At 35.1% G+C, this 26,152-nt stretch overlaps 3 protein-coding genes across 3 annotated transcripts; 2 read left to right on the top strand and 1 right to left on the bottom strand.

Moving 5' to 3' along the window:
* Positions 1 to 4,967: 4,967 nt before the first annotated feature.
* On the bottom strand, positions 4,968 to 8,069 carry LOC146934484 (uncharacterized). The gene is made up of 4 exons (XM_085707921.1): positions 8,004 to 8,069; positions 6,639 to 7,726; positions 6,354 to 6,557; positions 4,968 to 6,006 (listed from the first exon to the last, which is right to left on the bottom strand). Exons 1-4 carry the CDS (start codon positions 8,067 to 8,069, stop codon positions 4,968 to 4,970), a joined length of 2,397 nt encoding a protein of 798 aa, XP_085564047.1.
* A 9,891-nt stretch (positions 8,070 to 17,960) lies between these two features.
* On the top strand, positions 17,961 to 22,848 carry LOC146934483 (uncharacterized). The gene is made up of 4 exons (XM_085707920.1): positions 17,961 to 18,492; positions 18,602 to 19,689; positions 19,780 to 20,320; positions 20,771 to 22,848. The coding sequence occupies exons 1-4, from the start codon at positions 17,961 to 17,963 to the stop codon at positions 22,846 to 22,848; spliced, it is 4,239 nt and encodes a 1,412-aa protein (XP_085564046.1).
* Positions 22,849 to 23,415: 567 nt separating this feature from the next.
* LOC146934482 (uncharacterized) lies at positions 23,416 to 25,920 on the top strand. Its single transcript, XM_085707919.1, has one exon. The coding sequence runs from the start codon at positions 23,416 to 23,418 to the stop codon at positions 25,918 to 25,920; it is 2,505 nt and encodes an 834-aa protein (XP_085564045.1).
* The last annotated feature ends 232 nt before the right edge of the window (positions 25,921 to 26,152 follow it).

The following is a 26,152-nucleotide window of genomic DNA, read 5'->3' as shown; positions in this document are numbered from 1 at the left end:
AGATGTTAAATTTTCTTTGGACATGGTTGTTCTTGTTGTCATCCCTACCCTATGGTCAAAAATCTCTTTGGAAACTTTTGCCTAGTGCACATGCCCTCTTCCATTGGAATTTAAACATTCTTTTTGTCATTACAATATGATTAAAATAATCATGAAAATACCACCAATTTCACAATTCATCCATTCCATCTACGCCTATTTGTCATTACTCCATCCGGTCTCAAATGTAAGAAACTTTTCATTTTTTAGGTTCATTCAATAATTAATGTATGTGATCCATATTATAAACCACATACATTAATTATTGAATGAACCTAAAAAGTGAAAAATTTCTTACATTTGAGACAGGAGGGAGTATATTTTTATTTTTTGGGATAAATTTCGTTATTGCTATCACGATTATTACGTTGGCTAAAATTTACTCCAAACGTAAATAGTTTCAATGAATCATGCATGGGCATCAACAGTGACGTTACTATGATGGTTAAGCTAAAAAAAAAAGTTGCAAAGTATGATAAATTAATCAAGTGATTGAGTTTAAGTGGTGAATGAACTCTGCCAAAGAACATAACTTGAGTTTGATTCATGGATGAAATAGTTTTTCATCCGAATTTATTTACTTTTTGGGAGAACTCTGAATTATTAAAAACCATTTTTCTTAAAAATCGGAAGGTTAACATCAAAATTAATGAAAACTCGACATATTATTGCAAAATAAAAAACTGAAGATAATTAAAGTGCAAAATAAAATGAGAAGTATTTTTCTTGAGGATAAAATGTAAAAGTATTATCAAATGTAAACTTAATATTTGGAAATATTTTTTACTCGACCAACAATGTCAAAAAAAAAAACTACCAAAAAAAAAATAATGTCAAAAAAAAAAGTTTGAGATAATTTGCGTCAAGTTTCTGTCATTAAAGACATAAAAAAAAAAGTTTTCAATGAGGATGAACAGAAGGTAAACATACCTCAAAATGTTGATTGAATTCCTCGAGGGAAATTACCTTTAAATCTTGTTATTAGTCAAATTAAAATAGGTTATGTGGCAATTCCATCAATTCAAAGGACAAATACTACGATATATTTATATAGATTACCACTAGAATAGGTTCCTCCAGTTTGGAAAAATAACTTCTAGGATCTCTAACAAGAGACATTGGAATTCAGTTACACAATATAGGAACTAGTCACCATGTTTTAGTGTAGGGTAGGGGTGACAATGAACCGAACCAACTCGAAAATAGTTTGAGATTCGATTCGTTAATTAATTCACTGAACTTGGTTCATGAATCAAATGAGTCACTTAAGTTTAAAATTAAGCTCGTCAAATAAATAAGTTGAACTTGAAATATGTATAATTCGACTCGTTTGATTCGTGAACCACCTCGAAATATTATTACCCATTGCTAAACCAATTTCACTAATTTTAAACGAGATATTATTTCTACTTTTTTTTCTAGATTTTTTTTTTAGGATTTTCTAGTGTTTTTTGTTACTACTTTATTACCAATTATAAATTATAAATTAAAAAAGAATTAAAACTGATAGCCAATGTAATGCCCGCTTGAGTAAAGAAAAATAAAAGGAAAATGTTATTTCTCTAGAAAAATAACATCAAGAATTTTTTTAGACACAGTTGGCATGTTTTAATTACATGATTTATTTGTTCACTTCCTAATTTTCAGCCACACCTCCTTGAATTGTGGCAAATAGTGCACTGTGTTTGACTGCTCTTTATTTTTGATGTTATTTTTCTAGAGATATAGCACTGCTCATTTTAAATACATTTGTCTTTTACTTGTTATTTATTTACTTATTTCGTTTTTGGGCTATGTGGCACTTCCTGCGCTATAGTCTTCAAAAAAAAATTAAAGGAAAAATGCAATCTTCTTTTAATTTTATTAAAGGAAATGTTAACTTGTGCCCTTAAGGCACAAGTTTAGAATTCAAATATAAAAATAATGTATTGGAATGCGTGCATTGAATTTAATCTTTAATGTTTTAATGAGTTGAATGCACAAAGTTTAAGGAAATATTTCTTTTTTTGGATTTATTAACATGTGCCCTAAGGGCACAAGTTAACACTACCCTTTTATTAATTAATAATCATTAATCCAGAAACATACATAGGGACAAATGAAGAGGGTGGCAAGCATGCGCCCTTGCCCTGCTTTTCATTATAAGTACTAGCCTTAGAGCATCCACAATGGTAGTTCCCTAACAAGGACTCCTTAAATGGACCTCACGTGATACATCACTTATTTATAATTTTTTAATAAAAGTACATATTAATGACTCAATGACTCCAATGACAATACACTAATAAAGACTCCAATGAAAAATACTTAAATATGTCTCATTATCTTTACATCATCAAACAAAAATAATTTACCTATTACTCTTTTTTACAAATGGGACCAAGTATTACACATTTTATTACTCCTTTATGTAAGTGGGACCAAGTAGTACACATTTTATTACTTTTTTAAACGCGAGACCCGTTAGTTACCCAGAAGAGAGAGAGTCTTTATATAGTTGCCTGTTCCTTAACAGAGACTCATTTTTTCTTCCTTCAATGGAGGGTCCTTAACGGGGAGTGGTCCTTGTTAAGTAAGAACCCCTATTGGAGATGCTCTTATAACTAGAGGGGTTAAGTAAATTCAGCAAGTGCAATATTCCTTAGTGTTTAAGCATACATTACAGTGTAACAGAAATTCAAAGTATGACTCCACATTTCAACAACACCAGAGTCCCTATGCTTCTCATTCCCCTCTCTTTCCATATAATCCAGATGACTGACACCATACAAAGCAGAAGGTTAGTTTCATGTAACAAAAAGAAAATAAATGGAAAAAATGATTCCTAGATAATAAATTCATATGTATGTTAGCTTGAATTAAGAATATTAGAGTCTAATAAATGAAGTTTATATTGAAGTGATGAGGAGAAGCCTGTTGAGTAAAATTGTAAGCCCACATCAAGTAGATCGCTCAAGCTATAAAATAAATGGACTTTCGGTTGATTAATTCACCAAGCTGTGGAACAAATAATTGGCAAACTATGCCTGTTATTAAATTAAAAAGGATATTGTTAATGGGCATCTGAGAGGTTTAGTTACAGAAAATGATGAAAAGTAATTTTGTAAAAAAAATCTTTTTATAAAATTCTTTGAACAAATCTCTTGTTTGTCCGTTAACAAAATCCTATTTAGAATGGCAATGGGGTGGGTGGTGACGGGTATTACCTTTTTTGTTCTCGTACCCTACTCTCATATACTTATCTTATTTGTTACGTGTACCCTATCCATATTCAACGGGGATGAGAAATCGAATTTCATTCCTATCTGCGTAGTGGATAACTTTTTTAAAATAAAAATAGATGTATTTTCTAGTCCCGGGCACCATGTCGTTATGCATTATCGTGCAAAGAGATTATGACGATTGATGGCTATGGTGACAGATAGGCATGGCAATGGGGCAGGTTGGGGACTGGTTTTACCTTCCCCGTCCCCATACTCTACTCTCATATACTTACCTGTTATCCTACACAAACCCAACGGGGATGAGAAATCGAATCTCATCCCCTTCCCCGACGGGTTCGTGTACCTCCGCCCCATCCCCATCCTCGTGGTGGATAATTTTTTCAATAAGAAGAGAAGTATTTTTTAGTCCCGGACGCAATGTTGATATGCATTATTGTGCAAAGAGATGATGACGGTTGAGAGCTATGGTGACTGAAAAGAGAAAGACCGAGAGTGTGAGATATGGAAGGAGAAGAAAGAGAACTTTGAGAAGTGAGTGTCATCTAAGAGATTGAGACTCTAATTATGTGAGTGAAATGATTTAGGGTTTGAGTTTCTATTTAAATAAAATGGATAATAAATTGATTTATACATTCGGGACGGGTTTGAGTATGGGTTCGGGGTGGGTACCTATATCCCCGTTACTCGTCTCGTACCCATGTTTTAAAATCGGGGAAAACCCAAACCCATACCCAAATCCAGTCAAAACGGGGAAAACCTGTCAAATTGAGTTTGGTTCGGGCGGGTACCAACGGGTATGGGTTTTGTTGCCATGCCTAGTGACGGAGAAGAGAAAGACTGAGAGTGTGGGACATGGAAGGAGAAAAGAGGGAACTTTGAGAAGTGAGAGATAGAGACTCTAACTGTGCGAGTGAAATGATTTAGGGTTTGAGTTTCTATTAATACTAGCGAAAAGACGGACACTTGTGTGCCGTCTTTCCGCTCTTTTTATTTCGCTAACGTTTGAAAATTATAAATAGTGTTTTTTTATGAAATTTTGATTTTGATTAAAACTAAAATATAAATCTTTGTTGCTTTCAAGTTATAACAAACCAAACTAACCATGATTATCTATTTTAATGACATCAACAATATAACAAAAAAATATAATAGAAAAAGTTGTTTAAGGGTATAATTGAGATAATTAAAAAGTAAGTATAAGTAAATTTATCTGGTCTTTCAAAAAAAAAATTATCTAGTTTGTTACACTTTTAAGTGATAAAGAAAAAAAATCAAACACACACACACACACACACACACACACACACACACACACACACACACACACATATATATATATATATATATATATATATATATATATATATATATATTCATATTGTGTTTGTTACATTTTTTTAATATTTAAATTTATTATTATATAATTGTTACATGTGTTATTTGTATTGAAAATTGATGGCATTTTTGGAAAGAGAAAAAGTCAGTCCAAAAGAGTTGAAATAGATTGTTTTCTTTATATATAGTATATATAATAATAAGTGTTAAATAAGTAAACAATTTCGTAAATATAATAACATTTGATTTTTTTTTAATACATAAAAATGGAATATATTAACAACGGTAGTGAAGCACTTAAGTACAAGATGTACTAAAAGTGCCACCCCTATAAACAGTCAGTCATACAATGAAAAGTCAAAGCGAAGGTCAGTCGATACCCAAACATAATAAAGGGTCCGACCACCATCTTTGAGTACCGTACATAAAATTGGCCTTATTAGCTTTAAGCCACCACAAAGAGTGATATTTAACTTTTTCTACTAGCTGTTCCATGTTGGTTTGGATATTATTATGGAGTCTATTATTACGTTCATTCCAAACCAACCATGTACAAAGTAACCAAATAAGTTGGAGGAAGGATTGTCGAGCCTTTGAGTGACCTGTAGAGTGAGTAAACTGAATGAAATGGTCATCAATATTAAGCGGATCAGCACCTGACATTCCAATCCAACACCTGATAAAATGCCACAAAGTACCGAAAGTGGTGCAATGGATAAATAAGTGGGGTACGGACTCTGCCATGCCGCACCCAGTAACACACAAGGCTGCCTCGCCAAAGATAATGCCACGCCTCAGAAGATGATTCTTAGTCGGCAACCTATCCCGTAACAACCTCCAAGCAAAAATGGAGACCTTCAGCGGCACCTGTTTATGCCAGATAAGATCTCCAATGGTATTATTTGAAGGTTCAACCTGAGTTGTCAGTTGTTGATAGACGCCTCTCATTGTGTAGCCACAATCCGAATCAGAGTCCCATTGCCACCTGTCAGAAATATCAGGCTGCAAAATGACACCATTAGTTAATTGGCTACACTCCTCTAACATCTCCTCCTCCCACACCCTCAACCTACGCCTCCAACCCCACGCCTCTCCATCAACCTCCCCACCAAGGGCAACCATATCAGCTACCGAGCTCAGCTTATTAGACGCTAAATGAAATAGGCGACGGAATCTGATACAAAAAGGAACATCACCAAGCCATCTATCATACCAAAAGAAAGTACTAATGCGATCTCCTACCTTTTTCGACACCCTCTCTGCAAACCAACCCCCCTCTACATCGCCTACTCCATCCCTAATCTTCGCTACTTCCCGCCACCAAGATGAAACACTCCGGCCCCCAACCTCCAACCGCCCAACCGTCTCACCATACCGCGCAACCAGAACCCTATACCAAAACCCACCTCTATCCACCAACATCCGCCAACACCATTTACCTAACAAAGCACTATTAAATTCCTGCAGCTTCCTCACCCCCAGCCTCCATACTCCTTACTTAAGCAAACAGAGCTCCAAACAATCCAGGAAATTTTCCTGTTATCCTCACTCTCTCCCCAATTTTTTTTATTAAAAATAGATTCAATGACAGAGATTATACCTGATGGAGCCTTGAAGAAGGAAAGAGCATAGACATGTAACGCGGTCAGGATAAACTTAAGAAGGACCAACCGACCTCCATAAGAGAGAAAGCGACTTTGCCACCCCAACAGTCTAGATTTAATTGTTTGCAACACAGGTTCCCAGAATGCTAACCTCCTTGGGTCACCACCAATCGATAAGCCCAGATACACGAACGGAATCTTGCCCACCTTACAATTTAAAATAGAGGCTGCCTCGTATAACCAAGAATCCGCAATATTTATACCAACTAACAAGCTTTTGTTGAAGTTTACATTCAAACCAGACATCTCTGCAAATAGAGACAAGACCGCACGGAAGGCACGCACATCGGCCCAACTCTTAGCACCAAGGAGTTAAGTATCATCTGCAAATTGGAGATGGGATACTACGACCGAATTAGAGTTTTCAACCGTATACCCATTGAAAATATTATCTCTCACCGCCGAAGTCATCATAACGTTCAGACCCTCCGAGGCTATCAAAAACAAGAAAGAAGATAGGGGATCCCCTTGACGGAGGCCCCTTTGCAAACGGAACTCGTCTGTAGGGCTGCCATTAACAAGAATTGATGCATTTGCTGTCGTTACACATTCCTTAATCCATTTCCTCCATAAGACTGGAAACGCCATTTTTTTCGTAACCGAATCCAGATATCCCCAATCTACCGAGTCAAAGGCTTTTTCATAATCAACCTTAAACAACATAAGCTCCTTTTTGTTCTTTCGAGCCTCATCTACCACCTCATTAGCAATCAAAATCCCGTCTAAAATCTGTCGGTTTTTCACATAGGCTGTCTGAGAATCTGATATAATTTTTCCCATCACCAATTTCAGCCTATTGGCCAACACTTTTGATAAAATTTTGTAAAGAGAGCCGACCAGAGAGATGGGCCGAAAGTCATTAATACGTTGAGGACTATCAATTTTCTGAATAAGAGTTATGAAAGTAGTGTTTATACCTCTTGTCAGTTTACCATTTCTGTGATAGACCGAAATAAAACGCATAACATCTTCCTTTAACTCAACCCAAAATTCCTTGATGAAGCCAAAATTAATCCCATCAGGTCCGGGGTTCTTGTAGCTGTCACAATCCCAAACTGCTGATTTAACTTCAATTTCTGAAAACGGCTTTGTCAAACCGCTACCATCCGCATGAGATAAACAATTGAAAGGTAAATTATCTACCCCCGGTCTAGAAGTGTTTCTTGTTGCAAAGTGATCTCTAAAATGGGATAGCACTGCATTCCGAATAGGTTGAACTCCTTCCACAAGATTACCATCTACCAAAAGCGAAATGATAGAGTTGCGACGTCGACGACTAGAAAGAACCAAATGGAAATATTTTGAGTTGGCATCTTCATCCTTCAACCAAAGTAACCGAGACTGTTGCCACATAATACTAGTATTCAAACAAGACATGGAGTGAAGGTCATTAGTTATACCTCGCATTTCAAAAATATCGTCCGCAGACAACTCTCCATCTTCGCCTTTTTCATCAAATTCCAACTGTCGTTTTTTAAGTTATCAATCTTGCCATGAATATTGATAGCATGAACTGCGTGCCACTCCTTCAGAGCATTTTTAATGAATTTTAGTTTCTCACAAAGCACAAAGCCACCCCACCCCTCTATCTGAAAGGCCTTCAATTTATCTTTCACAACTGATTGTATCCCGACATATCGTGCCAACATTTCAACATTCTAGACGGGCGCGGTCCCCGGTTTTCCTCATCCACAGATAACTGAAGCGGACAATGATCAGAGAGACCCCGGAGAAGGGCTACCTGAAAGCTATTAGGCCACGGCAAACACCATTCTTCAGAAAGCAAAAATCTATAAATCCTGGTCATAGCGGTACCATCTCCTTTAAACCACGTAAAACGACGCCCACGTAACGGCAAATCAATCAAGCCATTGTCATCAATAAACACACCAAAATGATGGAAGTCAGTAACCACACTGCCCCCCTTACAGACCGACGTTCCTCCGCACACTTAACCGCATTAAAGTCACCGCAGACACACACCTTCGCACCCCTTAAAGCCTGAAGTCGGTGGGACAAAGATGCCCATAAATATTGTTTTTCCCGAGGATCACATGGAGCATAAATGTTAAATAAATAAAACTCTTCATTTGACCGCACAAAATGACCATGAATTTGGAGCAAGTGATCCCGACTAACCGATGACCAGACCTCCACTTCCAAGGCGTCCCACAAAATTAATATCCCCCCGGATGCCCCCAAAGACGGACGATATGAGAATACATGGCTCAAATCTCCCCACAAAGCGTTACACAGAGAATCATCACACACAGCCAATTTTGTTTCTTGTAGACATAAAATAAAAGGATTTTTCTCCACTACCAACTTCTTCACTTCCCTTCTCTTCTCTAAACCACCCAAACCTCGCACATTCCAAGATACTAACTTCATTTCTCACCCCCTCCCCGCACTTCTCCAGCAACACACTACACCACTTAAACATCCCCATCAACCTCGCCTCCCTCATCCCTCACAAGTGTCAACACAACTTCCAATTTATTTGAACGGGATAACACGCTAAATTTATTATGATTAGCTCCTGAGAAAGAGACTCCAATTGCCTTGCCAATGTCATGTATGTCATCCGCCTTTTTCTTATCATCACCTTTTAAAACCACCCAACTCTGCCAATCATTGTTTACTGAAGCCATAGAAGAAGTTTCATTATTTGAATTGTTGTTAACTTCCTCCAAGGACTTTGTGACTCTTTCCCTTTGACGACGACGATTATGAATTTTCTGTTTTAAGTGCTTCAACACCTTTGAATTTCTAAGAACTTTCATAACCTCTTCTCTATCTTTACTTGGTAACCGAGCCACCTTTTTCAGAGTAAGCATCGAATGTCGAAGCACGCCACCTGGTTTCTTTTTGCTAGCCATTTTCTTGCTTCCGGAACTGTTAACACCGCATCCCTTTCCCACTTTCTTCATCCGCTTCTTATTCGAAGAAATTAAACCATTATCACTGCATTGTACATTTTGTAACCAATCCACACTCCACGGACCTGATTGTAAAGACCTCACATCGTCAGCTGAACTCGACGTTGGCCGAACTATCCTTTTCTTTAATGCATCGTTATCAACATCAAGATTTAATAATGACAAGTGAGCATCATTATTTCCCAAAACAGCTGCTGGACTGGATTTTTAAGCACAACCGAGGCAGCATTAGGACTAGGAAGTGATGACAAGATGTTTTTTGTGTTAGAATTTCTTCTAATATTTTGTGGGCTACAATCAATTGTTGGTTCTAGTTTTAATAAAAACGGACTGATGTTGTGATCCATTTGATGATGCTTAGGCCATAATAAAAGTGATCAATAAATATTGGGCTTTTGGGCACTTAATCTGATTTGTGTAGAAACATAGTGTAGGCCCAAACACTAGGCCCATGATGGGTGGTACCTAGGGTTGCACGGTTATAAATAGAGAGGCTCATTAGTGGTTTGCCCCATCGAAAACCCTAAGTTTGGAGCATGTGAAAGGCGAAGGAAGACTTTGTCTTCAATCTCGGCGAATCCGGTCACCATGGTTTCCAAGTAAGTGTGTTCTAATTTCATATAATAACTCGATCTTAATGAATAAATTGTTTACATGTGGTATCAGAGCCTATTATTATATGATTTAGAACCCTTGTTTTGATTAATTGAAAGGAAACCTAGTTTCAATCGTGAATCAACAAAGTCAGTCATGTTTTATCAATGAGAAAAATTAAGTTTACGGTTTTCTCTTTATTCGGTTTCAATTTCTGGTTTAATCAAAATTTACAACTTATTTGATCATGTTCTATTTTTAGTTGCTTCGGTTGATATAATATTTCTTTCGATGCCAACATCTTTCGATTTAAGCATATCCCATGGTAAAAGGCATATAGCGTTGTGATTATTTATTTTATTTATAAATATAACATGTACATATATGGATCGATGCATGGTTGTTGCATAATATTCAGAAGCTTTTTTCTGATAGTTGATTTCATCACAAAAGTAGTGGAAAACAATTATTCATACCGAGAAAGAGGATTTGTGAAAGCAATTTTTTTTTTTTAATAGTTGTTACACGTACACGTGTTATTATTTTGGGTAACATTCTATTTCAATGTTTTATGTATCATATGCAAATAACCTTTACGGTTGATATATTTGCTGCACTTTCTTTGTATTTGAGACTTGTTGATTGAAATTGCTTGGTATGTGTAATACATTTTTTTTTTCTTTTTTCGATAACTATTGATCCAAATCACATTAATTGTGTTTTGTTGAAATTGATCAGTAGTATACTATTTGGATGAATTTTTCTTAGCCACTATTATATAGCTAAACGTGGTTCCATTTTTCAAATTAAATTTTTTGGAATTTATTGAAATTTGTTGCTAAAAACTTATCCTTGAACTTGAGATCATGAATTAAGTGTACATAGTCACTTTTATTTAAATTTTATGAACCATTTAGAAGGAAAAAAAAATAATTTGCAAGTTGCAATTTGCTTGAAACCGTTTTGATATCTTTTGTGGATATTGGTTTATTTTATAAAAGTATGGACAGGATAAGAGATGTTTTTTCATCATATATTTGAATTCAAGTTCCTAAAGTGCATATGGATATCGATTAATTTTTGAATGATTTGTTTATAAAGATTTAGAATTAAATCTTGACTCATATTTCTTTTACCATCATTCCCATATCTTGGAATTTGATATTCTTTTCACCTTGGTATTTTTTGGGCTGGTATATTTATATATATGGTCTGTACTTCATGGTGAATTTGCATATTATTTAAAAGGTTCAATTTTGTTTCCAAGATTTGTTCTTATTTTAAGCATACATTTTGAAGTTTTGAATTAAAAGATTTTTTTTTCTTTTTTCTTTTATTTTGATATTCAATTTGAATTATTGAAATTGTTTCAATTGATAGGAAACTTAAATATTTCCTATTCTTATGTGTTTGGTTTTGCTTATCTAGCGAACAATTTTCAATCAAATGAAGTTACTTGAACAAAAGTTTTGATTGTTTTCTTCATTTTGATAAATTTTATTAATCTATCTGAAAGATAGTTTGAGTTTAAAAATTGTTTGCTCAATTATTATTATTTTTATGTGTCAAAGATGTATTAATACATGTGAAATTGGTAAATTGATCCATTTTTGTGTGGCTCATTCTTCTGTTAAGTTTATGGATAATTTCCTTTATATATGACTATAGTTTCTATTCTATTATTTGAGTGGATTTGAGATTTGGTTTATGCATAGATTGAAGTTGCTTTAAAAATATGTTTATCATGATTGAATTACAATTGCATGTGTGGATCCAGAGACAATTTTGAGTAGTCATGTTCAAATTAAGATCATGTATTTTTGTGCTACTCCTTTTGATGTTGTTTTTGTCACTAAAAATTGATTTTATATTTGTTTATGTTGCCATAAGGTTTGCGGTTTTTGAAACAAATTTCACATGTTGTGATTCATTGTGCATGTGCATCTAATGTGGATAAATATTGGCATGATTATTATATGAATATTCCATCATGCATAATTTTATTTTTATCTCAAATCCGGAAGGAAACACCATGATTAATATTTTATGGATCAAATTTTGCATTTTTAAAAGGATTTGATTTGATTATGCTGGATTGATTTGTTTTGAAAATTGAGTAATTTGATTGAGATTAATTTCCAATATTGATTTCATATTTTTATTTATGAAATATTCTTTTTTATATGTGAGACATATATTTCTAAGGATGTGAGTCTAAATTATTATTTGTGAAAATCTCTTTTATAGAAGTGAATTATTCTATCAAATTGTTGTAATTGTGAAATTACTTTAGACTCAATTTTGTTGATCATATCACCAAATATTAAGTATACGAATTTATAATTATTGTATAAATTGTGTGTTGCCTTGTTATTTTTATGCTCAATTGTGGAATGTCATAAAAGATAGTTTTTGAGCAATTCTGAAGGCAATCGAAAACTATTATCCTTGTATTTTATTGATGTATTATTAGAGTCTTTCTTTTGCTTTATTGGTTGTTATTGAATTATGAACCAATTGAGATGACAGTATGCCAAGTTTTGCGGAATTTTCCTTAAGTCATCGAAGCTTAATGACTCTACATACAAGGAGAATTCATTACACCTTTTGAGGTTAGTCATGGTTTAGTTAATTTAAATTCTTTTATTAAATTTGATTACACTTTGATTACACTTGTTCCCTTATTATATAAGGGATGTAGATATCTTATTGGTGTAATATTAATTGACATGACCATTGTGTGATAGAGAATATAGTTGAATATTTGTTTAAATATTTTAAAGTCTTGGATTGAAAATCTAACTATCATTCTCTATCAAGTGGGAGAATCTTACATGTCAATTATATATAAATGAGAAACAAACATCCTTTGTTGATGAATACTCTTTTGTTTATTATGGAGACTTACATTGAGGATATTATAGTTTTTTCTTAAATAATTATAATTTTTTTTATGACTATTTTGTCTTTTATCCTCAATGGTGGTGAAATTTAAGTCTCACATATTTCCGTTGCGTTGGTAATTGATTTAAATATTTACTTGTTGATGAGATTATGAGTTTAGTGGTAATAGTTACTATTCCAAAAGATAGCACATGATTACATGTTGATTTTCTTTTATGTGCTTTTAACGTACTTTTCTACCGCATTGTATCAAACAAAATTATGATGAATGCAAATTGAGATGATATTGACCAGTTTAGATGCATTTAAATAATGCATATTTTTTCTGTGTCGTATTTTGACAAGAGTTGTTGATTCCTATGCAAAAAGAATTTCTTGCGTTGATATAGGTCGTTACCACCAAAGTGGGACCGCCTTTATTGATTGATTGATGAAATTTCTTTTTGTAGCTTGAGGAATATTTTTAATCGTAACATGTAGTTTCTTGCCCAAAGGTGGTTATTGCATTTTACAATTAAAAATTTATTTGGGATAAGTTATTGGAGAATGTTTTGAACTAAGGAATTTGTCTGCCCAAAGGTGACAAATTTCTGAATTCAATACATGCTCATTGATTAACTTACTTGAGGTTTTGACTGAGGTTTTAACCTTAATTTGTGCATTCTGCCCAAAGGTGATTGTACAATTATATTGACCTCATTGTGATAGCTTGTTTATTTTGAGCCATATCTTGTCAAATGATATATTTTGATGCATTCATGTTTTGTCTCATATATTTCCTCAATGGATAATTGTTATGCTTTTATTATGCATGCTCATTGATTAACTTATATGAGATGGAGTTATTGGAGAATATGTTGAACTAAAAATTTTGTCTGCCCAAAGGTGACAATTTCCCAAGTTCAATGTATCCTCATTGATTAACTCATTTGGGGTTTTGGCTTGGGTTTTGACCTTAGTTTGTGCATTCTGCCCAAAGGTGATTGTACAATTATATTGGCCTCGTTATAATAGCTTATTTATTTTGAGCTAAATCATGTCTTATGACATATTTTAATGAATTCATGTTTTGTACCAATGAATTTCTATGAATAATTGTTCTGCTTCCATCGAGATGTTAAACAAGTCAAACTGTAAGAAATGGAAGTAAGATTTGGAGTTGCCTCTAGGAGAACATGCATGAACTGAAATAACCTTTTGGTAAGTGGGAGATGACTCACAAGTTAAAGTACCTTATCATATTGGTATGTATGTGTCTAATGAAAAAGTTATTGGACGTGAAAATATGACAATGTTGTAATTTATAAGTAATTGCGAAATCAGTGGGAGATGTCAACAAAATTTCGGATTAATATGATTTAAGAGAAACTATGAAGTCAGTGGGAGATGTCAATATAATTTAACATTCTAGTTTTGAACTTGTTTTGAAAAATATCTTTCACGTAACCTTCATTTAGGATGAATCCTGTTTGTGTTTCTTTGTTGGAGCAACTTTGTTTTAGTTTTACTCTTGGATGTAGAAAACTAAGTTTGAGATTAAACTCACATAACCTTGCTTCATCCTTTATTCATCTATATAAATGGTCTCTAGTAGATGGTTCATGACTCCCTGGATCTTTTGTTGATGGTTTATATAAGTTGTCTTTGACTTCACATAACCTTGATTCATCTTTCGTTGTCAAATTTTTGTTGCTATAAGATCTAATGTTGAGGAAGATATCCTTTACTTTATGACATAAGCACTTGGATCATATTTATTATGGAAAGGGCTGAGAAACTAATCAAAGTAAATATTTTACCTTTCTTAAAGTTTGATGATCCAGGTACTTCTGTGGATTGCATTAGAAGCAAATTTATTAAAACCAATGGTTACAACTAGCAGTTCTTAACCCTTAGAAATTGTCAATATTGAAATTAGTGGCTCCCAACTCCTATAATTTATAGTAATAAATTATTTATTACAATGATTGGCTCCCTAACTTTGACATTAATTGTTCTTTTAACCAAATGACTTAGGTTCATTGTTTTCAAGAGTCATTTTGAATAATATAAATACTGTGAATTCTTTTGATGCATTTAGTTAGTGGGAGTTTGAATTTTATATTATCAATTTTTTTATGATGAATTTTTCTTTCACTTATTTTCTTTGATATATTGATGTGAATTTCCATTCAATTTAATTATTGATGTTGAGATGAATTCTTGTATATATCAAATATCATTTTCTTTGATATATTGATGTGAATTTCCATTCAATTTAATTATTGATGTTGAGATGAATTCTTGTATATATCAAATATCAAATGTGAAAAATTATAGCTCAGTGTTGAAGGGATCACTATGCCGGTGATCGACACTATTTTGGAGCTGAGGCATTACATGTGAAAAATTTGAGCTCAATGTTGACAGGATCTTTATGCCGGCTATTAACATTATTTTGGAGCAGATGTATTATGTGTGAAAATTAGAGCTCAGTGTCGATGAGATCACTATGCCGGTGATTGACACTATTTTGGGAGCTGAGGCAATGTGGTTTTCCGTGGACCACATAATTTCTCTGACTTTAAGGCATTTGAGAGAAATCACATAATTTCTTTGGCTTTAAGCATTTGAGAGAAATCACACAATTTCTCTAGCTTTAAGGCATTGAGAGAAATTGAGGACCGACAATGAAAATGATAGTATGGTCGATGATCACGTTGACATATCATTTCTTGCTACACTCTACACAGATGACTAGTCGACGAAATTGGTGATATTTGTAACCATGGATGGTGTTGTATCAATTAAGGATATAACTACCGCCATGATTCGATATCATTCAGTTCTTAGTTGGACGGAGTCTTTATTAAGTGTTGCATCATGGGATCATGTAGTGGCCACGTTAGGAAGTTTGTTATCAGTCCGAGAGTCGTTTTCAAAAATTATTTTTAAATTTTTATTTTTAAAATACACAATTGATTTTGCCCAAATGGGAGAATGTTAGAATTTCTTATAATATTTTGTGGGCTACAATCAATTGTTGGTTCTAGTTTTAATAAAAATGGACTGATGTTGTGATCCATTTGATGATGCTTAGGCCCTAATAAAAGTGATCAATAAATATTGGGCTTTTGGACACTTAATCTGATTTGTGTAGAAACATAGTGTAGGCCCAAACACTAGGCCCATGATGGGTGGTACCTAGGGTTGCACGGTTATAAATAGAGAGGCTAGGTCCCCTTTGCCATCACTCTGACTATTCTGCTCATTAGCGGTTTGCCCCATCGAAAACCCCAAGTTTGGAGCATGTGAAAGGCGAAGGAAGACTTTGTCTTCAATCTCGGCGAATCCGGTTGTTGAGGCAAAATCCCAAATTAATTTTAAAGATAATAAACTTTCAATGATTAAAGGATTAAATGGACTTTGATTAATTCCTTGGTATTTAACTTGTGCTCTTGAGTGTTTTTACTAAGACAGGAACAGGTTTAAAACATACCAAATCAAAGGACATTTGAAATCATGAACTGACTCTGAGTTCAGAAAGTTAGTTCAGAAGGTTATTTAGAATGTTGATCAGTGAGTTGATCAGAACGTTCTGATAAGAGTTCAGAAAGCTGAACGTTCTGATGGAAACCCAGAAAGTGTTCATAAGCAAACACAGGATCATCAAGAACATGAAGAACATGCTAGTACATTTGACATAAATGAAAGGTCCAGAAAAGTACATTTGCATGGGTCTATCAACAAATAAAGGCATGAACAAGGAATCATATGTAAAGGATCTTTAATGTTCATCCAAGACTATGAACATTAAAGTACTAGGAATATTCCAATGTGAATTTAATCCTAGATGTTGCATTCACTGCACTTCAGTAGTGTCCTTACTATTAGGATTGATTACATTAAAAGCTAGTCTTACAAATCATCCTAAAGTAAGCACAAATGGAACATTCTGATGGTCAGAATGTTCATGTCTGCGCATGCTTCAACCAATGAACAGTGTAGTTGGTGAAAAGTTGGCAAGCAAAGCAAAAGAGATCTTGCATCAGAGATAACCTGACCTCTGAGCTGTAAACAAGTAGATTTCTTTGAAGCATGGGCCTGAAGTTGCAGATCCACTGCTCTCTCTCTCCTGCACAAAGTCCAAGACAGATTTGGTGTACTTTATCCCACCTTTTCCAGCAAAACTGGATGCTTATGGAAAGGCTACTTTTTGGAGGATAAAACTCAAACAAATCTCACATCACGTGCTGGGCAAGGCCAAAAATTCATCCAACATTCATCCATGATGAACCCAGATGAAGAACATCATGAATATCCAACATTCTGATGAAGAACACAGCAACATTCTGATGTTCATCCTGGGAACTCAACAACATTCTGATGGTCAGAATGTTCACCCAGATTTTCAAGTAAAAGCTTGTGGGGCCCAGGACACGTGGCATAACACCATTGGTCACCTTACAACGGCTATATGAGCCCAAAAACTCTATAAATAGAGATCAAAGGCTCAGCATTACTTGCACCATTGCAAAGCATACAAGAAAACAACTTAATTTGTTTGAAGCTCTTGCAATTCAATTGATCATCACTGAAGGCCTTCTTCTTACCTTCTTTATAGTGTACATCAATTTTCTTTCTCCCTCTTTGTTATCTTATTCACAGATAACTTCTTCCTTCCTCTCTTCTTCTGTTTGTCTGATTCACATTCAAACTTTCACACAAATTGTAACAAAGTCTCATCTAGCTTTAGGGGTTCTAAAGTGTTAGCTTGAGCAAGAATTGTAAAAGTCTAAGTGGGTAACTTAGCAACAAGGTGCAAGCTTGCTGAGGCTTAGAGAATACAGGTTGTAAGTGTTCAGGTGAACACAGTTTGTAAGGTGCAGGAGTTGAGAAGTTATGTCAAGCATCATAGTGGAAAACTCTCACAAGATTGTGAGGAGAGGACTAGCCCACATTGGGTGAACCTCTATAAATCTCTGTGTGTTCTTTCTTTCTTCCTTATACTCTTTAATTTCAGTATACACAACACACACCAACACATTTACTTCATTAATCAGTTTCTGTGTATGAACTTCAGAACGTTCTGAGTTCAGAAAGTTAACTTAACCATTCCAAGAATTTTCTTGAGAATTATTTTTAAGTTACAGGTTATTTTTAAAGGGTCACAATTCAAACCCCCCTTTCTTGTGACTATTTTATCTACTTCAATTGGTATCAGAGCCTGGTTCTAAGGGTTTGAACACTTAAACAAGTGTTAGAGAAAAGATTCAGGAAGTATGTCTAAAGTCAAGTACATAGCTGAAGGAGGATCATCAAACAGACCACCTCTTTTTGATGGCTCAAACTACTACTTCTGGAAAGGCAAAATGGAGCTCTTTCTCATACCTCAAGACAATGATATGTGGCAAGTCATCACAGATGGAGACTTTGTTCCAACAACCAAAGAAGGAGCTGTCAAAGAAAAGAGATCATGGTCAACAGATGAAAAGGCTCAGGTATTGTTAAACTCTAAAGCTAGACTCTTTTTATCATGTGCACTAACTATGGAAGAAAGTGAAAGAGTTGATGAATGTAAGAATGCTAAAGAGGTATGGGATACTCTGAGAATACATCATGAAGGTACATCTCATGTCAAAGAAACTAGAATTGACATTGGTGTCAGAAAGTTTGAAGTCTTTGAAATGAGTGAAAATGAAACCATTGATGAGATGTATGCTAGATTTACTACAATAGTAAATGAAATGAGATCTCTTGGAAAGGCATATTCCACTCATGATAGGATCAGAAAAATCCTAAGATGTCTTCCTAGTGTGTGGAGACCTATGGTCACTGCAATCACTCAGGCCAAGGATTTAAAAAACCATGAACCTAGAAGATCTCATTGGTTCACTGAGGGCTCATGAAGTTGTACTTCAAGGAGACAAACCAGTAAAGAAGGTAAAGACACTTGCCTTGAAAGCATCTCAGCAAACTCCATCAGTAGCTGATGATGATGTACAAGAACCACAAGAATTAGAAGAAGTTCATGAAGAGGAAGCTGAAGATGAACTTGCTCTAATCTCCAAAAGAATTCAAAGAATGATGTTAAGAAGAAATCAAATCAGAAAGAAGTTTCCAAACACCAACAACAGCACAAGAACTGAAGCTGACAAAAGCCAAGTCACTTGTTATGGCTGCAACAAAACTGGACACTACAAGAGTGAATGTCCTGACATCAAGAAAGTGCAAAGGAAACCTCCCTTCAAGAAAAAGGCAATGATCACTTGGGATGACTTGGAAGAATCAGAACCTCAAGAAGATGAAGAAGCCAACATGGGATTGATGGCTCAGTCAGATGATGAAGAAGAGGTAATTATCTATAAAACTGATTCTTTTTACAAAGATCTTGAAAGTAAAATAGATAGTCTTTTATATGACTCAAACTTCTTAACTAATAGATGTCATTCTTTAATCAAAGAACTTTCTGAGATAAAGGCAGAAAAAGAAACACTTCAAAACAAGTATGATGAATCTAGAAAAACCATACAAGTTTTGCAAGATTCCCATTTTGAGATGTCAGAAAGACAAAAAGAATTAAACAAGAAACAAAAAGGCATTTTATCTATACCTTCTGAAATGCAAAAGGAAAATAAACTTTTGAAAAAGGAAGTTGAAAGATTAAAAAATGATCTTACATGTTTTATAAAATCTACAGAAACATTTCAAAACATTTTGGGATCTCAAAGTAACATTGCTGAAAAATCTGGTTTAGGTTTTAAAAATCCTAGCAAAATCATTGAAAGCTTTGTACCTAAGAAAACTGAGATTAAAATGAAATGTTCTTACTGTAATAAGCCAGGACATAATGAATCAGTATGTCATGCTAAGAGGAAATTTATCAGAAAAAATATTATTAATCTTAGTTCAGAACGTTCTCATCTCAATAGATCAGAAGGTTCACAAAAGGCTGAGAAGGCTAAGAAGATATGTTCCTACTGTAACAAATCTGACCCTACAAGACAGAATGTTACAATAAGGAAAGATCTCTTAGAAGAACTAACCCTCAAGGACCCAACATTACATGGGTACCTAAAGTTTTTATCTTGTCAAATGTAGGTCCTGCCTCAGGGTGCTAGAACAAAGCCATGGTACCTGGATAGTGGTTGTTCTAGGCACATGACAGGTGACAGGAACTGTTTTCTGATCTTTGAAAAGAAGGATGGAGGACTGGTAACATTTGGAAATAATGACAAAGGTAAGATCAGAGGTAAAGGTACTATAGATAAGCCTAACTCTGCTAAAATAGAAAATGTTCAGTATGTAGAAGGTTTAAAACACAATCTACTTAGCATAAGTCAATTATGTGATAGTGGATTTGAAGTGATCTTTAAACCTAACATATGTGAAATAAGACAGACCTCCTCTAACAAGTTGTTTTTCACTGGATCAAGAAGAAAGAATTTGTATGTTTTAGAACTAAATGATATGCCTGCAGAATCCTGTTTTATGTCTCTTGAAAAGGACAAATGGATTTGGCACAAAAGGGCTGGTCATATAAGCATGAAAACCATTGCTAAACTTTCTCAACTTGATCTAGTTAGAGGTTTGCCTAAGATCAGTTTTGACAAGGACAAGACCTGTGAAGCTTGTGTTAAAGGTAAACAAGTAAAAAGTAGTTTTAAAACTATTGAGTTTATTTCAACTCAGAAACCTTTAGAACTACTTCACATAGATCTTTTTGGTCCAGTTCAAACTGCAAGTCTAACTGGCAAAAGATATGGTTTTGTTATTGTTGATGATTTTTCCAGATTTACATGGGTTCTATTTTTAAAACATAAGGATGAATCTTTTGAAGAATTTCAAAACTTTTGTAAAAGAGTTCAAAATGAAAAAGGTTCTAATATCATTACAGTAAGGAGTGATCATGGAGGAGAATTTGAAAATGCATCCTTCAAAACATTCTTTGATGAAAATGGTATTAAACATAATTTTTCCTGTGCAAGAACTCCACAACAAAATGGAGTTGTTGAAAGAAAAAATAGAACTTTGCAAGAAATGGCTAGAACAATGTTAAATGAATCAAATGTTGAAGATTATTTTTGGGCAGAAGCCATTAACACATCTTGCTACATTTTGAATAGAGTTTCAATAAGAAAGGTTCTTAATAAAACCCCATATGAACTCTGGAAAAACATTAAACCTAGCATATCTTATTTTCACATATTTGGCTGCTATTGCTACATCCTGAACAACAAAGAAAAATTGGGTAAGTTTGATCCTAAATCAGATAAAGCTATCTTTTTAGGATACTCTACAACTTCTAAAGGTTATAGAGTGTACAATCTAAAAACCCAGACAGTTGAAATTAGTATGCATGTCATATTTGATGAATATGATGAACATTCTCAACCAAAAGAAAGTGAAGACACAGAAGTGCCAGCACTTCAGAATGTTCCCAGTCAGAACACTGAAACTTCAGCAGAGAAAGAAGATGATCAGAATGTTCAAGACCAAACCTTCCAAAGTCCACCCAGAAGTTGGAGAATGGTAGGAGATCATCCTGTAGATCAAATCATTGGAAGCACAACTGATGGTGTAAGAACCAGATTGTCCTTTCAAGATGCCAACATGGCAATGATCTCTCAAATGGAACCCAAGTCAATCAATGAAGCTATTATTGATGACTCTTGGATTGAGGCCATGAAGGAAGAACTTTCTCAGTTTGAAAGAAACAAAGTTTGGAACCTAGTTCCAAATGATCAAGAGAAAACCATCATTGGAACAAGATGGGTTTTCAGAAACAAGCTTGATGAAAATGGTAAGGTTGTCAGAAACAAAGCAAGGTTAGTTGCTCAAGGTTACAACCAACAAGAAGGTATTGACTATGATGAGACCTTTGCACCAGTGGCAAGGTTAGAAGCCATCAGAATTCTTCTTGCATATGCTGCACATAAAAGCATTAAACTTTTTCAAATGGATGTTAAAAGTGCATTTTTAAATGGATTTTTAAATGAGGAAGTTTATGTAAGCCAACCTCCTGGCTTCATAAATGAAGAAAAACCAAATCATGTTTTCAAACTCACTAAAGCACTCTATGGTCTTAAACAAGCTCCTAGAGCTTGGTATGACAGACTTAGCACATTTTTGATTGAAAATGGTTTTTCAAGAGGAAAAATTGATACCACACTTTTTAGAAAAACACATAACTCTGATTTACTAATTGTTCAAGTTTATGTGGATGATATTATTTTTGGTGCTACCAAAGAAAAAATGTGTGAAGAGTTTTCCAACCTTATGCAAAGTGAATTTGAGATGAGCATGATGGGTGAACTTGGTTTCTTCCTTGGTTTACAAATCAAACAACATCCAAATGGAATTTTCATTAGTCAAGAAAAGTATGTCAAAGACATTCTTAAAAAATATAAAATGAATGAGGCAAAAATCATGTTCACCCCTATGCATCCATCTTCAAGTTTAGATAAGGATGAGAGTGGAAAATCTATTTCTGAAAAAGAATATAGAGGCATGATAGGTTCATTATTATATTTGACTGCTAGCAGACCTGACATAGTGTTTGCAGTAGGATTGTGTGCTAGATTTCAAACATGTGCAAAAGAATCTCATTTAACTGCAGTTAAGAGGATTTTTAGATATCTAGTAGGTACTACTGATCTTGGCCTTTGGTATAGAAAAGGTTCTAGTTTTGATCTTGTAGCATATTGTGATGCTGACTATGCTGGAGACAAAGTTGAGAGGAAGAGTACAAGTGGCTCCCGTCAATTCTTGGGAGAAGCTTTGATTGGATGGTCTTGTAGAAAGCAAAACACCATTGCACTCTCCACAACTGAAGCTGAGTATGTATCTGCAGCTAGTTGTTGCTCTCAAATGTTATGGGTAAGAAATCAGTTGGAAGATTACTCATTAAGGTACACAAATGTTCCTATTTTTTGTGATAATACAAGTGCAATTAATCTGTCTAAAAATCCTATTCAGCATTCTAGGTCTAAGCATATTGAAATTAAGCATCATTTCATTAGAAACCATGTTCAGAAAAAGAATATTGCATTAAGCTTTGTTGATACAGAAAATCAACTAGCTGACATTTTCACAAAACCCCTTGTTGAGGATAGATTTAATTTTCTTAAAGAGAAATTACAAATCATTAAAAATCCCAATAAAGATTGATCATTAAATCACTAAGGGCCTAAAACTTACCCCCTTGATGTTATCTGATTTTAAATCAGTAAGATCAATCTTAATCTGAACATTCATCAGAATGTTCAAGAGTTCAGAATGTTCATCAGAATGTTCATACAATCAGAATGTTCATCAGAATGTTCATCTGATAGTTCAGGTCAGAATGTTCATAAGGCTGAGAATAGTCAGTCTTAGATTCTGGGTAAAAATCCTGTACGCAGGAAATCATGGGATTTAATCCAGTAATCTTCTCAAAATCTCTAGCATTTAATGCTTGATTAAGGGTTGTTGTGCTAAAGCTATGTCCATTAGACAAAAGCTTAAAAATTATTTCAACCACTCTCCTTCCATCTTGTCAAACGGCTAGTTCTTTCTCTCTCCCACAACTTTTCAGTTTTCATCTTTCCCAATAAAACTGCCAACACTCCTTCATTTCCTCTTTCCACTCTTACATGTTGGTCTATAAATCATTAAACCAACTCCAAACCTTTCATCACATCTTCAAACATTTTTTTTCTCTCAAAAATTCTCAACACTCTGTTTTTCAAACAAAAAATGGCGAGAACCAAAACCACCTCACGCTCTCACTCCCAATCACCACCACACGCTGCTGATCAACGCTCTGATCATTCTCCACTCAACGAAACAGCTGTTCATACCATTCTTCCTGATGAGATCATTCCTCTATTTGACTCTCCTAAACCTAAATCTTCTAAAAAATCTGCCAAACCAAAACCTAAGGCTACTAGAAGATCAACAAGAATGAAAAGAGGATCTTCATCAACACCAACCACTTCTCACATGGACCTAGTCTCTGATGATGAGAAGAAAGACAAGGAAACAGCTTCTGAGGAAGGAACACACTCTGAAAAGGACGAATCTGACAAAACAGAGAAAGTTGAGGAAGAACTTTCTGATAAGGGAAAAGAAATTGCTCAAGAGGAAGCAAATTCTGAAGAAACTGGTGAAACTCTTCTTCAAATGGCTAAAACTGCTAAAAAGGTTTACCAAAGGAGGAAGAAAATTGCTGCTGATGCTCTGCCTCTAAAGAAAACTGCTTCTCCATCTCTGGAAAATGAAGAAGTTGGAAAAGAAGAGAATGTTGAGGAAGAAGCCCCTTCCTTGAGAAGAGGGAAAGGCAAGGACATTGCCATTCTTGCCTCTGCTTTGAAGGTTCAGAACTTGGAGAAAATGGCAGCTAGGCCATTAAGCAGAGCAAAGTTCTTTGATTTTGAAAGTCTCAAAACAAAGGGCTGGAACTTGGAAGTTTTCACAGATCCTCAAGGATGGTCAGGATTTGTCTCTACACAAGAACCAACCTTTGAGGACTTGGTGAAAGAGTTTTATGCATCAATGAGAGTCAAGGAAGAAAAAGGAGAAAAATTCCTAGAGTCCACAGTCAAAGGAGTAAAGTTCCAAGTCACTCAAGACTCCCTCTCAAACATTCTAAACATTCCCAATCAAGGTAAACAACTCTTTAACACTTGGTTTTCTTGCTCAGATGTGACACGTGAGCAACTCATCCTAGAGTATACCAAACCAAACCTTGATTTCACCTCCACAAACCTCAAAGATGCCCCCAAAATCCTTCATAACATGATTAGGCACACCATCTTACCTAGATGTGGAACCTTTGATGCAATCACAGACCTAGACCTTTGCATCCTTTATCATCTTATGAACAAGACTCCCCTAAATCTCTGCTATATCATGATTCAATACATGATTGACCAATGCTTCTCCTTCAAGCAAAAAGTTGCTGGTTTGCCATATGGGATGCATCTGACACCCATCTTCAAAGCTGTTGGTGTGTCTCTGGATGGAGAAGAAAGTTTGGATACTTTCATGAAGTTCACAGCTAAAACCATAAGTCAACTACGTCTCACTTCCTCCAACATGCCCATTCCTCAAAAGACTGAATCAGTAAAGAGAACTGCTGATCAGAATCTTCAAGAAGTCAGGAAGAAACAAAGGTCTGACAAGCATACCAAGAAGGTCATTGGATCAAGCTATCACAATAATGAGAAAGGAAAACCCACTCCAGCTCAAGAAGTATTTGCTCATATTGCTGAACATGCAAGAGAGCTGGTTGAAGCAAGCACTCAACAGTTTGAAGTCATGCTTGCTAGGAAAGTTGTTGAGAATGTTGGAGAATCTGCTGAAGGGCAGCAGAAAGTTGAAGCACCTTCTGGAGATTTAAGAGTTGAAGAAAATACTGAGCAAGATGCTCAGAATGTTGATAATGATACACAGGAAGTTGCTACAATCCTGGCATCAAACACTCTTGGAAGTGAGAATCAACAAATGGAAGTTGATGATGAAGTTCAAGTAAATGTTGGAACACATTCTGACTTTGATCTCAACATTGAAGATACTACAAATGATCTCTATAATGAGATCTTTCAAGATGCTCAAGAAGAAGACATTCAGCCAAATGATCAGAATGTTCAAAACAATACTGATCAGAATGTTCAGGAAGCTGGAGATCAGAATGTTCCCACTGAGCAGCTGTCAGCAGATCCAAATCCACTGGATTCAGGATCTTTGCCCTCTATGGAAGTTCAGCATCTTGTTCAACCTAATCAGAATGTTCAGGTTAATCCGAATGTTCCCTCTGATCAGAACATGGAACATGCTCAGTTTGTGAACTTGTCAACATCAACTATGGGGTCTACTGCTGGAATTAGCCAATATTTGGTGTCCTCTCTACCAACACCAAACACCATTCCATCATCCACACCACCACCTCCTCAATCCAGAACCACTCAAAAGCTTCCAAACATGTCTGCCCTGTTTGACTCTTTGAACACTTTTGTCACAGCCAATAGAGAGAAATCTGAACCTTCTCATGCTGCTGAACCTGCTAAGCCTTCAAAGGCTGAGAAGTTAGCTGTTAGGGCTCTCAGGGTTTCAACAAAAACCCACAAGATTGTCTGTGCACTTGCTGATTGGACTAAGAATGTTCATGCTCCTGGTCTGGCCATTGATCCACCAATCTTTGATGATCCATCTGTCTTTGAGTCTGAACCATCCTCAGATTCTGGGGATTCAACTCCCTGAATCATTTCTGGTCCTACTCCCTATCCTTTTTGCAGATGACTAAAGGGGGAGAAGCTTTAGGATATTATATCTTAAGTTTTCTAAGTATTAGGCCCTAAGTAGGCTAAGTGATCAATAGTTATTGAAGTCTTATAAAACTTCATTTTTGCATGATCATATGTACTTTGAATTTCTTTTTTGTTTTTGAACCATGTTCATCATATAATTGTACTTCATGAATGATAAGTAATGA

This window comes from Medicago sativa, chromosome 4 (genome assembly GCF_051527215.1).
Source record: "Medicago sativa cultivar Bolivia chromosome 4, Bolivia_mono, whole genome shotgun sequence".
NCBI lineage: Eukaryota > Viridiplantae > Streptophyta > Magnoliopsida > Fabales > Fabaceae > Medicago > Medicago sativa.
Note: the sequence above shows the minus strand (reverse complement) of the source record. Positions and strands in the feature narration are given on the sequence as shown.

Coding starts and splice junctions, on each gene's coding strand:
- LOC146934484 (XM_085707921.1), bottom strand. CDS start 8,069: ATGACCAGGATTTATAGATTTTTGCTTTCTGAAGAATGGTGTTTGCCG. Junction 7,727..8,003: donor CGTGGCCTAATAGCTTTCAG/GTAGCCCTTCTC, acceptor AAAAAACGACAG/TTGGAATTTGATGAAAAAGG. Junction 6,558..6,638: donor AGAGATAATATTTTCAATGG/GTATACGGTTGA, acceptor TGGTGCTAAGAG/TTGGGCCGATGTGCGTGCCT.
- LOC146934483 (XM_085707920.1), top strand. CDS start 17,961: ATGTCTAAAGTCAAGTACATAGCTGAAGGAGGATCATCAAACAGACCA. Junction 18,493..18,601: donor AATCCTAAGATGTCTTCCTA/GTGTGTGGAGAC, acceptor TTGTACTTCAAG/GAGACAAACCAGTAAAGAAG. Junction 20,321..20,770: donor CTGTGAAGCTTGTGTTAAAG/GTAAACAAGTAA, acceptor ATTTTTGGGCAG/AAGCCATTAACACATCTTGC.
- LOC146934482 (XM_085707919.1), top strand. CDS start 23,416: ATGGCGAGAACCAAAACCACCTCACGCTCTCACTCCCAATCACCACCA.